This window comes from Brachyhypopomus gauderio, unplaced genomic scaffold (genome assembly GCF_052324685.1).
Source record: "Brachyhypopomus gauderio isolate BG-103 unplaced genomic scaffold, BGAUD_0.2 sc167, whole genome shotgun sequence".
Taxonomy (NCBI): domain Eukaryota; kingdom Metazoa; phylum Chordata; class Actinopteri; order Gymnotiformes; family Hypopomidae; genus Brachyhypopomus; species Brachyhypopomus gauderio.
Window position 1 is genome coordinate 138,604 of NW_027506988.1, and position 16,397 is coordinate 155,000.

At 45.2% G+C, this 16,397-nt stretch overlaps 1 protein-coding gene and 1 long non-coding RNA gene across 26 annotated transcripts in view; both read right to left on the bottom strand.

Moving 5' to 3' along the window:
* The window catches only part of cast (calpastatin), a 31,943-nt gene extending 21,818 nt beyond the window's left edge, over nucleotides 1–10,125 (bottom strand). For 8 of the 25 annotated variants that reach the window (XM_076994871.1, XM_076994858.1, XM_076994863.1 and 5 more), the window contains exons 1-2: nucleotides 9,936–10,124; nucleotides 8,735–8,773 (exon numbers count right to left, since the gene is read on the bottom strand). In XM_076994871.1, the coding sequence (XP_076850986.1) occupies nucleotides 8,735–8,773; nucleotides 9,936–9,983 (87 nt within the window). In that variant the 5' untranslated portion in view covers nucleotides 9,984–10,124. Of the gene's footprint in view, nucleotides 1–926; nucleotides 1,085–6,104; nucleotides 6,263–8,734; nucleotides 8,774–9,343; nucleotides 9,638–9,935 lie in introns of those variants that run through there. The other 17 variants (XM_076994857.1, XM_076994862.1, XM_076994854.1 and 14 more) reach the window with 7 other exon arrangements.
* Nucleotides 10,126–16,094: 5,969 nt separating this feature from the next.
* LOC143501255 (uncharacterized) overlaps nucleotides 16,095–16,397 on the bottom strand; it is a 17,593-nt gene continuing 17,290 nt past the window's right edge. The window contains exon 3 of the long non-coding RNA XR_013126861.1: nucleotides 16,095–16,397. This exon is cut by the window's right edge and continues 4,463 nt beyond it. This is a non-coding gene — a long non-coding RNA (uncharacterized LOC143501255).

Genomic DNA, 16,397 nt, shown 5'->3' on the forward strand with positions numbered 1-16,397 from the left:
CGCTTTTATGGGAGCTATAAGTGCCTTTCAGTTCAATGCATGTGAATTCAGTACATGCAAATGCACCACTCTGCACTTTACGTCTATTTCATGTTGCCACCTGCCTGTCATCACGGCCTACGCAGCAGTAGGCCACACCATGCCTGTTCCTAATCCAACACCGCTTGGTCAGGTCTCTGGATGCACCCCAAATACCTTTACCTGCTGGACCAGGTGTGTTACATTCGGCTTGGAACTCAGCTAAGCAACTCTTGCGGTCCAAAATGTACGTGTGTACTCACACCCGGAGGCCAAACTTAGCTCATTTCACATTTCTCATCATGGCATTACTGATTTAGTAACTCAGTGTTTCTATGGCTCAACTATGAGGATTTTCAGTCCACTGCAGTTTCAGAACAAACGCAACATAAAAATCAGAAAAGACTGACTGCAGCTGTGGTACATTTTTACCAAATGCAAATATCATTTTTCAAAAGTGCTAAAGCGTTTTAACAAAATTGTTGCACGGTTCTTTCCAAGGAGCAGTAATGAAAACTCAAGGCCTACTTTAATTTATGAATAGTCGATTTTCCTGATCAAATAACTAAGGTGGGCAGATCTCTAGAGAAATGTAGTGCTACCAGCACAAGTTAGTTCAGGGCACCGCCCCGTAACAGACAGACAAACCCTATAGATTAAGCTCTGTAAACTGCTCACAAGTTGACAGTTTGCAGTATTCTTAGATATACCATTTAGATATAAACAAAGTCTTTTTCGGTGCTTCGTATTACAAAAAAATGATTGCTGGCAACTTGTAGAAAGTCATAAAGGTTTCATCATCATCATAATTTCAACGAACTGCAGTACTGGCAGCTTTTCAGCTCGGCTGAAATCAGACACACAAGCAGGAAACCACAACCAGATCATGCCATGCTGTTGGTACATACCATCTGGGTCTGTGAGTCCTTCTGTACTATATCCTTATACACTAGACTCCACAACTATAGAATCAAGAATCCCCCTTAGACTGACAACTACGAGACAGAAAGTATATCCGTGACACACACACGAATGCCAACACACACACACGCAGGAACACCAAAAAGATGAAGTCCTCAACTCCTCCCACACAGACACATAGATTCCATGAACAGGACCAAACAGACCAGACTCCTCCCACCGCTGTAAAAACTTTAGTCCACCAGCTTTTCTCATTCGCTGATGGGCAGTCCACTACCCGCCCCCTCGCTGGTAGCCAGGAAAAATAAACAGATTGTTTCCATACGAGCAAAGGGTAGGTTTGTTTTGGGTTCAGCAGTGCTCACGTACACGTTAAGCTAGCGCCTCCCAGTGAGGAAAAACGGTAGTGTTTGACTCTGAGCAGAGGAGAGAAAGTTAGCTTTGCTGCAGGACCGTCTCACAGCAAGACTGAAGTTCGTCTGGAAGGGTGTGACTACTCCAGTCACTCCTCAGGAATCTGTGCTGCACAGTTCACCGAAAACACAGTGAGGCAAACCACATGACCCACCCAGCAATGTAGAGAGAGAGAGAGAGAGAGAGATTAAAAACAGAACAGAATGAAAACAGACACAAGAGACACGCACAAATAAATGAGAGAAACAAACGTTGGGCGTAACCAGAAGGGGCAGCAGGGAGTGAAAGTGCATTAAAAGTGAAAATGCCACACAATGGCACACGCTTATGCAACATGAAGTAGTGGTTCTCGTGGACCACGTCACACTGCAGCTCAACCCGCTGCTTCAGGCCACTTCCTTCCGACACAAAAGGGTTGGGTCGGCTTGATCTCTCAGGCAGGATGTCATAATGACCAGCCAGCTCAGAGTCGGAACGAGAGTGGCTAGCTTCGAGGACAGCGCCACCTAGTGTGTGGCTGAACAATACGCTGAAGCTTGTGTTGTAATCAGAGCCACGAGTGTGTGTCCATGGAGACGAGTCAGCACATCTGCATGTCAGTAGTGCTGTAAAAATATATCAGCGATGAGGCGAAAGTTACAGGGCTGAAAATAGACAAGAAAAAGTGAGTCCTGACGAATCCTGAACTCGAGGACGAACCCAGCATGTCTAGTCAGGTGGTGGATGAATTTAATGAAAATGTGTCCAGTGCATGAATCACTGTTCCGAAGCCAAGTGTCAGCACTTACATGAGATTCAGATTCCACTGCATGGAAAGAATGTGGTCGTACCACCGTGCCATCATCATCTAAACGACATTAGAGACACTACACAGTGTCAGGGTGCAGTAGAGCAGAGAATCAGCAGTAAAAAAGAAAAGCAAACCGTCACACTGTCCATCATGCCTTCACACACTCACACACACACACACACACACACACACACACACACACACACACACAGACACCGAGAGTCAGTCGCGTTATGAAATTCACTTTGCATTACCGTGCTGTTCACACCTTCATGACTGAGCCACCCGTCATGGTGGGTGCAGCAAAGATGCAATGATAAAACAACAGCACTAAACACAGTCTGTTATTGTGAATGAGCTGGAGTCCACATACCACAGACCCACATCTGGGGGAGGGGTGAGTGGGGGGGGGGGGGGGGGGGGGGGGTGGTTCCTCCAAACATAACCAAATAAAGAATAACCAACCAGCTTGACAAACACTACCATTAGCCCTTCTGTGATAACAGTAAGTTGCCACTGCTGTTAGAGCAGCTCCACACATTCCTGGGATATCTGGAAGGAGGGTGGTGTAAAGGTGGGGGTTAGGGTGGGGGTTAGGGTGGGGGTTAGGGTGGTGTAAAGGTGGGGGTTAGGGTGGGGGTTAGGGTGGGGGTTAGGGTGGTGTAAAGGTGGGGGTTAGGGTGGGGGTTAGGGTGTGGTGTCAGGACTGTGCAATCTACGCATGCTTCAGCAGGGCCGGAGAAACGCACGAATAACAAAGTTGCCTGGCTACTTCTGTCTGATGACAAATGAGACCGAGGCCAAACTTGAACCCTACCCACGCATAGGAATTTGAACCAATCAGAAGGAGGGTGACCTCAGCATGAATCTGGGCTGAAGAGAGAATGCTTTGTTTCTGAAGCAGAGAGCATCTACTCAGCTACTGTCTGGACAACACGCACCATGCAAACAGCTGGAGGTCCGAGTCGTGTTCTTACTTGCCAAGTTATCAATACAAAAATAATTATATTTCGTATGTGGACCAGAATCTTGCTTCACAACTATACAACTCCAATGGAGCTGTGAACGTAATGGGGAAAATAAACACCTCTCCTTCACCTCAGGTAGCCAATAACCGGGCTGTCAGATACATGATGAACGGAAAATGTAGCTGACAAAGCTGACAACACCCTCTAAACACACAAACCTCTGTCATTATTGCCATACCTTTGAACAGAGGTGAGAGTGAACAGTGAACAAGCCACCCATATGCAAACCCCCACACACACACACACACACACACACACACACACACACACACACACACACACACACACACACGAAACTGAACAATGATGCATACTTCACCACCCACAAAACACAACTCCCTTATCTTGCCCCTGTCATTTGCAGACAATTTTATTTTTAAAAAAATGTATGTGTGAACAACAAAGGTTTGCAATAGAGAAGGTAATAAAGTGTATTATATATTGGTCTGTAGGAGACCCTGTAGGTTATTTCTTTATAGCCTTCCTTCCTCTTTCCATTGCTCGCTCTCTCTCTCTCTCTCTCTCTCTCTCTCTCTCTCTCTCTCTCTCTCTCTCTCTCGCTCCCTCTCTCCCTCCCTCCTGTCGTAACAACATAAAATATATGACACTGCAGTCAAATATAACTGTTTTGTCCATTATATTTAGCAGTAGTTACATGTGATCTGTTTTACAAGCACTTTTGACCAGCCTTCGTATTGACCAACATGACCAAATATGTTCATGTTTTGTTATGCTGCGTAACCAAAACGTGTGCCGGTGATTCTAAATGCAGACAGATGCTTTTAGGAGACACCAGCCCTGCTGTGGAAATAGCTCCTGACGTTCCTCGCCACGTGAAGACGCCCCACGTGAACGTCTCAGGACGCGTCACAGGTGCAGCATGCAGACAAGCACACATCTCCAGTGCATCTGCTCTCGAAAGGTCTCGAGGAGAACCCGGGGCTCTGGGACCTGGTTGGTGTGCGCAGTTGCACACGCAGAGAGAGTGCTAATGTGAGACGGAGAGTGTATTTGCACTTGGGAAGTACTCCGTAGAGAACGGCGAGAGTTGAGAAATCAGCGATTTGAGAGATCAGACGCACCTGCTCAGTGCGAAGCAAGACCTCATGATGACAAACAGGCACAGAGTCACCAATAACAGGCCGTGGTGAAATCAGACACTGGTGCAGACCCGCGGCGCTCAGACCAGCACAGAAATAGCCCCGCGGACGCACGCCCCAATACTGCAGTACTCAACCGTCTGGGCCACGTTTCCCAAAAGCATCATAGCGCTCAACGTCATTCTAAACGAGGCAGGGAGTGTTCGGTGCAACACTTGCTCCAACGTTCAAAGACGATCTTCACTGAACTCTACTTTCAGGAAACCCAGCCCTGACCCACAGTTCACGGCAGACAGAGCACGTGGAGGTCAACGTTCAGGGAGGAGTACCATCGTTACACATGAAGGTGCATGTTAGAGTGTACTTAGAGCTCAGTGAAGTGCTGAAGGACCTAGACTTTAACATATAGCTTCAAACTAGACATGAGGATATACATCAATGCAGGAAGAACAGGTTTTATACACTCTATAAAACCCTGAGGATTATGGATCTATATAATGTATAACTTTCTCTATAAATAGATTGAATGCATTTGAATAAATGGATAAAGTTCTTAGCATAACTGAGATGTGATTTCATAGAGGGAATATATGTATATAGTCCATCAATGTGAAAAGTAAGAGGAGATGATTCTTAAAGAATATACAGAAAGATCTGCTGTATCTGCTATACTGTTCATGTCTCAAGAAACAGAAAATTTTTAAAAACGCACACCAAAACAAATCCCTAGGAACAAGACACTGAGCCCGCCCACCATGTGCCTCTAGGCGCTAAAAGTTGGCTGAAGTCTCAGAAATGACACAGCAGATCTGGGATCAGGCACAGCCCTCTTTCTCCGTCAATCTCAGTTAGTCTGTAGACGGGTGAAGCTGAACAGAGATGGCAGAGTGCACTGTGGGTATGTGAAGTATATGACCCCGGGGTAACAGCCCAGTACAGGCACGCTACATACACATACATGTAGAAACACACACTCACACTCACACATGCATGCATACACAATAGACAATAACAAAAAGCATTTCTCATGATCCCCGTTTCCAACACATTAGTGCTGCAGGAAGCCTTGTGGTGATAAGAGATCAGGGAAACGGGTCCTGCGTAAACATTTGAAGAGGAAAGATGTCCCTAAAGTGCAGAGAAACATCAAGACATGCGGAACCAAAAACCTGCAAATCAGACAACACATCAAGATACACAAAACTTGCACAAATAAAGACCTCGACTGTTTCATGCTGATAAAGATCTGAACTAAACTTCACCTACCAAACTTGAAGAATCACTGTGCTGTAAACACCACTGTCTTGTGCACGCACGCACGGACACACACACACACACACACACACACACACACACACACACACACACACACACACACACACACACACGTGCAGCTGTTTATTTCATGTGTCCATTTTTGTAGGAGTGCATTAAAAGCATCATTCCAACAAAGCAAGCAATGTGAAACCTCACACTGAAGTCAGCCCAGTCCAGCTTCATAACAGCTCTAAATCATCTCCGGACAGAACAGGCACCCTGAACACGCGTTTTACAAGCTCTCTCCTCCTCCTCCTCCTCTTCCTCACAGCCCTCCGACTGATCTGGCATTTTGCCTCAGTCCCTGTTTGTCATTTTGTAAGTGCGCAACAAACCGCTAACTCTGACCGACACTACTGTGAGTTACGCTTGCACAGCTTTAACGAGAGACGCCAGGAATACACACACACACACACACACACACACACACACACACACACACACACACACACACACACAAACTCCCACATGCACCGATTACTATGACTTAGCACGATTATATCCAGTAAGAAAGACCTGTTGCTCCACAGCGACATCTTGTAGGTTGGGGCTGTCTTGTGTCCCCCGAATCCAGCTGAAGAACTGGCCCATGTCTGCGGCCGGCGTGCTGTCTGTAGGTGCGCTTGTGTATGGAAGTTTATCTTGGTAACTCTCTCTCTCGCTGTCTCTGGGTAGCTCCTCCCACAGCTGCAGCACGCTCAAGCTCTTGCAGAAGGGGAGGAGAGGAAAGGGAAGGGGCGTGGTGTGGGGAGGATGGGGGTGGGGTGTGGGCGGGGCTACACGAGTGGAAGAGACTATGGGTGGGCAGTAGGGAAGGCTCATTTAGGAATGAAACAGTTGCCCAACCAGACTGAATCATACTTCATGGGAACATTTCTTAAAGCGTAATCTACAGAGAAAGGGATATCACTGATTAAGCATGGTGAAGGCTTAATGTTTAGAAGCAGGGTTGATAAAGGCGGTCATCTCTGAGCTCAGGTTCCCAGATTCACAACTGGATTTTCAGTTGTGTATTCTGGAGTGCAAAAGGTTTTATGCACAGAGTGCAGTGCATCCTACAGACGGCGTCTGAATCAAGAATAATCATCGGTGCATCTACACACCTTTGGAAAGTGTGAGAAACACGGCTTGACCTCTACAGAACACCTGATCAGGTGGCACTTCGAGCGTGAACCATCTACATCAGACGTGTCCTGAAACGTTCCATTAACTTCTCCTTCATCAAGCAGAGGAGGAGTGAAAACAAAGCTTTCCTGTTCGGACAGATCCTGGCACAGGGAGCAAGTGGGTGTGGGTGTGTAACCTCCATAACCCTCTCATTTCCAGTAACAGTCCCATGATGCGGTGAATTTAAGTAACAGCGCAGATCCAATGTGAAGTGATTATAAGGGGGCAGACTATATATTTAAGAAAAACCCCCACAAACTCAAAGGAATGAGTGCACAGCAATGTAACCTTGTGGGAGCAAAGTGCAACATTTCTAGAGAACAGAGAGCGTGATGACTGATGTATTGTGATTCCCTGCTGACCTGTCCTGGGTGGAGGGACGTTCAGCTGTTTGAAGTGAGTAACCAGAATGCAGCGTAATGAAACCACATTGCACATTTCCTGACCATTTGTTTCACAGATTTGTAAACACTGTAGACGTGCTTCTAATACGAATCCTACAATACTTGGGGCTGGTTTACTGGCTGTGTGTGTTGTGGGACCATTAGGTTGCCAGATGAGATGTCTGATGAATGAAATATTCACATGATCAAACGTGCATGATCAAACATGAAAGCGTTTTCATCAGAGTAATAGAAACCAGCTTTTATCCAAACGTCAGTGAAGGTCAACATTCTGCTTGGTTTCAGCCTATGTGATGCAACATGTAAGAAGTTAAGATTTAAGTCCAGCACAAACATATGGCAACCTGCCCAGCACCAACCCAGAAGACCGGAGACCTTCAGGTATGCTCAGCGGAAAAAGGTCTAACTCTGGAATCCCATTGTACTTCTCAGCTACATGCCTGGAACGCCAACTGATGCACACACTAGATTAAATTAAAGAGACACACCCACAGTACTCCTGATAATAATAATTATACACACTAGACAGAAATCTGCTGATTGGTGCTTGTAGACACACCTGAAGGTGCAACTTGGACCTCCACCAACCTGCTAAACAAGCTCATTTGAGCACACGTCCTTTTTCTATATTACTGTACAATATTAAGTGTTGTGTTCTATCGAAAGTGCTTGAGAAAATAAAATGAATGGACCTTGACTGGTTGTTCGGCCCGTGTGTGTCACTGAAACAGGAGCCACTGGTGGACTGGAGGTCCAGGGGTATTTATAACCATGCATAGGTCCCCAGCTCGTCTCTCAGCACTGTTGAGGGACACTACAGCAAGGGAATTGCTTCTCCAATCACACACCTCCAGACACATTAATGTGTATTGTGAGTGACATGTCAACTGTCACTCATACAAAGATTCATACACAACAGCTATGGGCCAAGAGCAATTAAGTCTGTGAAAGCATCTCAGAAACTAAAACGAAATGCTGATTGAAGAATGCATGACAAAGGTCTGCTAGCTTTGCGTGGTTCGTGTTCTCAGGGGACTGATTCATATCAGGGTTGGGCTGTGTTAATCACTAATCTCCTGATCTGGTCTACCTATGGGGATTAATCCTGTCAAAATGATCGAATTTAACAAACAACAAAAAAACCCTCAGCTATGAATCATAGTTTGTATCAATCATGACAGCAGCAATGATTCTTGTTGTCTGCATCTCACAGTCAAAAAATCTTACTGTCAGATTTTTTAGGTTGATCTGATGTGGGTATCTTGATACGCTACAATAGATCTCGCTGCACGACATACCAAATAAATAAACTAGATGGCGACAAAGCGCTCACATATAATTCACCAACACACCAGTGTATCTCACTATACGCTCTGAATGCTGCGATATTTCGATCAGTGGTTCTCAAACAGAGTACTTCTGGTTATCTGAGCGTTTTTTCTTCTAAGACCCCTCATGCAGTCTGTTAGGTAATTGTTAAGCCCTTCGTGAACAGAGTTAGATGTGTGAAGAGCTCATCTTTCTGTCGTGGGGTTGTAAACTAGGGTGAGGGGATAGACCCAGATGTGGTCATACCTGAAATGGCGACTCTCCTTTCGCTGATTCTTCATGTTGCTGGGGGGCAGATACAGAAAATGTCCAAGTAAAGAAATGAAGTTAAAATCGCAAACTAAATCAAAATATTACAAATCGCTTACATGTAGTAAAAAGTGCCGTCGCTAAATTAGTGTTTTTCACATATTTGAGCGCTTTGGCAAACATCGGTCACGCCCCTGTTGGACTTTCGCTTTACGAGCGCTCAAACATTTAATCAACACTCCCTAAAGTCTGCTGAAACGCTACCTGTAACTTCACAAAGTCCCAATAATGAAAGACTTCACTTTCATAAAAGCAACTAAATTGCTACACCTACAAATGTATATACATTTAATTAATTTGATCACATAAAACTTAGTTTTAATTAAAGCATGTTTCACTTCACAACACACAACACCAAACACCCAACTTCTCCTATTCATACAATTAATCGTATATCATGAGGCAATCAGGTTCAAAGTAAAGTACATCTCCCCATTTACAGGGATCTATTCACATTTCATCTCATTTGTCCCTCTAATTTGTGGAAACACCAGCTCATCAGTCTCTGTGCAAGATCTCAAGACCTGATGCCAAGACTGTACTTACCGTCCAGGTCCAAAAGGCAGCATAAGCCATGGTAAAATCAGAGAGTGAGTATGAGACGAGTATGGGTCAAACGTTCCGAGACCTGGTGCAGGGCAGAGCGTCCCGTGTCTTCTCGGATCGCCCCAGTTCCCCTCCCGAACAAGCGGCTATGCTGCCTGACTGATAATTAGGCTGATTAATTATATTGCCGATGTAGTAGAAACCTGTTTTGCGGTTTGCAATAAAAACATAATAATAATCTTCTTCTATTCTCTCGCGTTAAGCTGTCTCTCTCTCCAAACCCGCGAGAGCATCACAGTGATAAGAGATCGTAACCTGTTTTTATGGGCAGAGACGCATCCACAGTATGTTGATTGCGAAATGAACTATTCAACAAGACAGTGGGGCATCCTGGATTAGTCTGGTCCCTACCCCACCTAGGAACGCTGACTGACCACTTATTTACCAAGACCTAAACGTGACCTAAAGCTCCTCTCTGTAAACTCATTTGGTTTAGAAACAGATCGCTTTATTTTAGTCACATTAACCCAATAGTAATGGATTCTGGTGGTCCGGATGTTAAGGAACAATGACGCAGAAACAAGAATCCTACCAGTTTGGACTTTTTCCGATGTCTCTGGTTTTTCTTTTTGGTGGGCATATCTGCGCAGTAGCCTCCAGAAGACAGCTTGTTTCCCCAGGTCCTGCTCTCTCTGGGGGGGTTGAGTAGCTCTTTACTCCTCCTGTTCTCTCTGGGGGGAGTTGAGTAGCTCTTTTCTCCTCCTGTTCTCTCTCTGGGGGGGTTGAGTAGCTCTTTACTCCTCCTGTTCTCTCTGTGGGGGGGTTGACTAGCTCTTTACTCCTCCTGTTCTCCGCCAGAGGCTGTTGCCAAACGCCACGATGATGACTGCGCACAACCGGAGAGCTGTGCAGATGCCTACACTCAGATATGAACTCCGTACGTTTGTTTAATACTTTGTCTGAATGACATACTGCATAATCTGTGCTTTTGCGATTGCACTATGTTGGAGAGACTGAGTTCGTTTGCTTCCACAGGACAGTATACGGGGATGAATAAAGTTTTCTGAATCTGAATCTGAATCTGAATACTGGACTATTATTATAGACCAGAACTCAAATATATATAGTGATGGCTAAGTTACCTTGAGAAAGTAATCCGATTACTGATTACTGATTACTCCTTTTAAAAGTAACTTAGTTACGTTACATATTACTTGATTTTAAAAGTAACTACGTTAGATTACAAGTTACTTTAGTAGTTACATTCAGCAGCAAAATAAAATTTTCCAATACTCACTTTATTGGAAGTGCATTTTTAACAGTAACAATGTATTGAAGCAGGTTCGGTAACCGAGGCAGAAACTGCTTAATCCAAAAATCCCGAGGAGGGAAACTTTATTGATAACGCAACCCTGGCGCCCCCCCCCCCCGTGTCACTTAAAGGGCAAGACTCTCCTGACATTACGTTTGTGTAGCTGCGCGGTATTATTTGTAAATTTATTTGTAAACGTAGTACAAGCGAACTGGGGTGGGTTTCCCGAAACGTTCGTAGCGCCAAGTACTTCGTAACCTCGTATGAAACGTACGAGGTTAAGAAGTACTTAGCGCTACGAACGTTTCGGGAAACCCACCCCTGTTCAGTCAGACAGCTTGTGAAACGAAATACCATTACAATTTCAAGCATTTTAAAGTAGGCGACGTTAGTCAAAATTCCAGCACTTTTCAAACGTGGAACACAAAGCAACATTAAAATTCTTCAGGTAAATGTTCCTTCCCCTGTTTTTGAGGGGTGTTTCTTTATACTACCTACCACATATCGTTACGGGAGGACACTGCAAAAAATGACTTGTAAAACGCGCTCACGCTCTCACAGGGTCGCGCGCAGCGTGCGGAGTCGAGCGCTATGGTCAGACGCAAAAGTAGAACTGAGCCAAGAAGAAAGCAAATATATATATTTTTACTAGGGAAAATAAAAATAGTTATTTGGATAAGTAACTTTAATCTGATTACTGGACTGGAAATAGTAGCGCGTTATATTACTCGTTACCGAAAAAAGTGATAAGATTAGTGTAACGCGTTACTAAGTAACGCGTTACTGACATCACTGTATATATATAAAGTATATTGAGAAGTTAACTGGTTAACCACCTTTTCTTATAACCATAACACGTCCAGTGAGCCTTTAAAAAATCTGGACCTGTGTTCCTTTAGCGATTTTTTACACTGCTACATACAGTATGTTCCCTAGGAAACAGAGCCACCAGGCATTCTCGAAGTACTTAGGACCCCCACGCCACTAGGGGCCCCCCAAGAGCACCAAGATTATGAAGCGTTTGGTGCTGAGGTGGTGGTAGGGGGGGTGGGAGTTAAATGAAACTGTACTTGGGGCCCTATGAAGACTTGGGTCTGCCCTGCCAGGAAACAGTCATAAAGCAGGAGAAATGAGGACTCAAAGAAGTCATGTTGCATGACTGCACTCATGAAGTAATAACACGAATAACTTCTGGGATTGTGCAGAACGTTATTATGCATGAACATTCATTAGTCAATCAATGCTGCATACAGTGGACAGTGTTGTATTCATAAACCCCACATCCTGAAAGTTCTTGAACATCAGGACAACACGTCTTCAACTAGCTCCCTTGAAGGCACAGGGAAGGCAAGTCTCAAGACCTGCACCAGTGCTCAGACAGTCTAACGAGCTACTTCAAGGCACCTGATTAATGACCCATTCTTCAGTTATTTATATACAAATATATAGGAAGATCAAAATACCCTTGTATTTAAATATACACATGCCCTTGTATGTGTAAGCCTACTCAGGAAACTGCAGAGAAAATAAATAAATAAATACAAAATCAATAAACGAAAAAGGATAATGTTCTTTTCTGTCAGTTTTATTGTATTTTAAACCAAACTTGAATTCACTGTTCTCCAAGTGCAAGAGTGATTTCACTTTAATCTCGTGTTTGCGTTCTCTTGAATTAAGATTAACAAGGTTATTTCTTTTGAGCTATGGTTGGATCCAACTCACCATAGATTCCTAGCAGTGAAGTTGAAATATGATGAAGATAAGATGCTTTTATAGTAAAGAACAGTTCAAACGCAATACACTGATTGAAGTGTTGGTAACAACGTCTGTTGGAACCCACATTGTCCACAAGGTGTCAGTGTTTCAACAGTTTTTGCTGTTCATTTTGCTGTTCATAAATACCAGATAATACAGATGGCAGCAGATCACTGCTTTACTAAGAAGAACCACCCCACACAGATGTATGAGTTGGAGAACAAAAAACGGTGCACGTTGTGAGAAGGGTTTGAATAGTTAGACAGTGACGGTCTTGTTGTGAGGTGTTGCTTTGGGCTGGTTTAAAGTCTTGCTGCCCTAGTCTAATTATTTCCACCATCTTAACACACCTCGTCCAGCTAGACCAGCTCAGCTGAGTCACACAAGTCTTTATAAAAATCATAATCATAGTCATGGCATAACATCTGTACATTCACCAAAACTGTATGTGCGCAGGCAGGAAACAGCTGTTCAACAAACCTCTCGTCTTCACAAACTGCAATGAGATGTTAGCGCAGCAATGCCGGACCGTACCTGATGACCTAATGGGTCATACGAATGGATCAGTATCACGTCCCCTGCCGAGTGGCACATCCAGCTACCTCCTCCATCAAACTAACACCGCCGTTTGAATCTGGTCCTGACTGTATTTAATTTTCCAGTAATCAGACGGTGATGGGGAGAGCTGGCAGAGTCCTATGACTCACCCCTCTAACAGCTTTGCTCGAAGAGCTGAAATTAATTCCAGTCAGGCTGAGGGGACTCGGGCGCAGTGCCTGACAGGCGGGAGTGGGCCTCTCCTGGGCGGCCCGTCAGCCTGTAGAGCCACTAGATGTGTGGATTAAGAGGAGGGCGCAGCACAGGCCAGACAGTGACTCAGATAACATTTAACCGCACAATGGCACTAGAGGCCACGGCGCTGAACGCTGCCGGCTCCAGTCTCCATCGCTGTGTGAGTGGAACAGTCCTCAGTCCACAGATAAGAGGCCAAAAGGTCCCGGGCTCTTTGTTTCATTCTCTTGTTGCTGCTGGTGTGATTTCGGCTGGCTGTGGATCCTTGGGTACTGTGGGCTGGTAGGCTGATAGGCTGGTAGGCTGGTGATGTGCTAAAACCAATTTAGGGTGTCAGGTCATTACACCCATCGCAAGAGTCTATAACATTTAACTGTCTGAAGGACTTACATTTACCTAATACATAGAGAACATTAAATAAATGAGAGAAATTACTGTTTGCACTGTGCAGTATTATAAATATCAAACAAATAGCCTTACTAGGCCATTAAACACTTAATAACATTTCTGTTGTTCTCCTGCCAAAGGTATTGATGTTTCTCTCTCACTGCAGATAAAATTAACTTTCCAGGGGGGAAAAAAACGTGCACATTCGTTTTAAAGAGGACCGCCTGATTAATTGTAAAATATTTAGGGGAAATGCGAAGAAATGGACTGCTGGAGAGGTGTAATTATGGGATGTCGTTGCTTTGTAACTAATGATTGTAATTGTGCACTATTAAAGACACGAGGAGGTGCTGGGGGTAGCCCTGTAGAGGAGCAGATGGGGCAGAAACCCTCCCTGTGAGCAGCGAATCTGCCCCAGGTACTTTCTCTTCTCATCATTTACCACTTAAATCTGGTAGTTCTGAATTACAAAATGTTGCAGAAACAACTATTAACACTTTCACCTCCAGTGGGGCAAAGAAGGACACGGACGTCCTTGAATGATCAGTACACAGAAGCTGTGTGTGTAGTGTTATGATTTATGGTTAAAATAAGGTCGGTCGTGCCCGGAGCACCTCCCCAGGGAGACGCTCAGGTGGCATCCGGACCAGATGAAGCACCTCTCTATATGAGGGGCAGCGGCGCTCCCGGACGATTGACCAGTAAATCGAGAGCTTTGCCTTTTGGCTGAGCTCTGTCAGCTCCGTCTCCCACAACGGTGTAGTACAGCGTCCTCAACCACACCGATCCGCCTGCCAACCTCTCGTTCTCTCCATCCCTCACTCGTGAACAAAAACCCAAGACACTTGAACTCCTCCACTTGAGGCAGGGACTCACTCCAGACCCAGAGAGAGCACTGCACCCATGTCCCACTGAGTACCATGGTCTCAGTTTTAGAGGTACTGAAATTCTGTCCATAAAAGTTATGAACATAATGGGTGCCAAAGTGCAGGCCTAACAGAATCCAGCACCCACCGAGAACCAGTCTGACTTACTGCAGGCCATGCAAACCAAGCTGCTTCTCTGTTTGTACAGGGACTGGATAACCCGTAGCAACCGGTCCCGTACCCTGTACCCTGAAGATAACCCGTAGCAACCGGTCCCGTACCCTGTACCCTGAAGTTCTGCTTCCTCTATGGAAGGCGTGATGGTGGGATTGAGAAGATCTTCAGAGTGACATCCCCAGTCGAGGTCAGCAGATCCCCAGCCCCACTGTATACGGTGTTGGTCCCCCCCCCCCGAGTCGCCTGATGGTCTGCCAGGCAACTCAGGAGCTTGCCTGACGGTTAACCCTCTAAGCTGCTTTGTGACACTCACACTTGTATCTTGACAAAACTGTTGAATTGAATTGAATTGAATTGAATTTTATTGAATTGAATTGAGACCCTTCTGGCACTGGCTTATATGTAAATAGAGAGAAAGCTTAAGAACATTCACTTAAATAAAAAAATGTTTGTATTTGGTAGAATGGTTTATTAAGACAGTCTGCCAGGGGAACTAAGTTCACTCTGGCTGTGTTCTGATCTGAACGGCTTTCCTTCCCATCCTCACTTTGCACGAAAGGTCGTGAGTGACGCTGTGCGGGATGTGTGCCGCTCACAGGTCTCAGCTGTGCAGGCAATTAGGCCTCTGATGGCAGGGCTGGCCATGTCTGGGGCTCTGGCGACGACTAGCAGAGATACAGATGACCTTCTGTCAGGAGATTACGGCTTATCAGCACACCGATGCTTTTGTAACTGCTCCAGTGGACCTGAACAGCTTGGCTTTTCGCGGAGCACATCTGCAAATTCATAAGTTCACATCAAAACATGCCATTGATTCAACAGCTAGCAGTGTTCTCATGCTCTAGAGTCTTTTTTGAATGTTTTGAATAAAACCTGCATTTATCCTGCCAATGGTTTTGCTTTTCCTATAGCTTCAGTCTAGAAATGTTGCTTCACACATACATAACATTTACGAGCCCCAATTTTTCGGAATTTACATCATTCAATCTAATCTCACTGTGAATAAACAAATGTTAGAATATATTTCTTCTATAGAACAAGATGATGATGTGTGATGGCAAAGATATGACTTTACACAACTGAGCCAGTGAACATCAGAATTTAGTTTATTTTTTCATTCTCTTCCCCTCTCTCTCTTCTCTCTCTCCTCTCTCTCTCCCTCTCTTCTCTCTCACTCTCTCACTCTCTCCCTTCCTCTCTCCCTCCCTCTCTCTCTCCATCTCTCTCCCTCTCACTTCCTCTCTCTTCTCTCTCACTCTCTCCCTTTCTCTTCCTCTCTCTTCCTCCCTCTCTCCCTCCCTCTCTCTTCTCTCTCTCTCTCTCTTCCTCTCCCTCCATCTCTCTCTCCCTCTCTCTTCTCTCTCACTCTCTCTCCCCCTCTCTCCTCTCTCTCTCTTCCTCCCCCTCTCTCTCCCCCTCTCTCCTCTCTCTCTCTTCCTCCCTCTCTCTTCTCTCTCTCTCTCTGAAACTGTTTGTGTGTGTCCACTCCACACGCTGTCTCCCATCAGCTCCATTGTTTGCATGGGCCTTTAATTGTGCACTCAGTCATTATTTGCTATAGCAACGGCACAACGCTGCCCTGCCTTGCTGCCTCTGAGACTATGGGGCCGCAGAGATATGCTAATTACCCACCGTCCCTTTGGCTCCTTCTACACCATCCATACTGAAACCCTGATTGCCACGCCCCTGTTGTTACTGGCAATACATGGCTGTTGAAACACAAGTTAAGGTGGGGTGGCTACACATGCAACAGTGAGGTCAAACA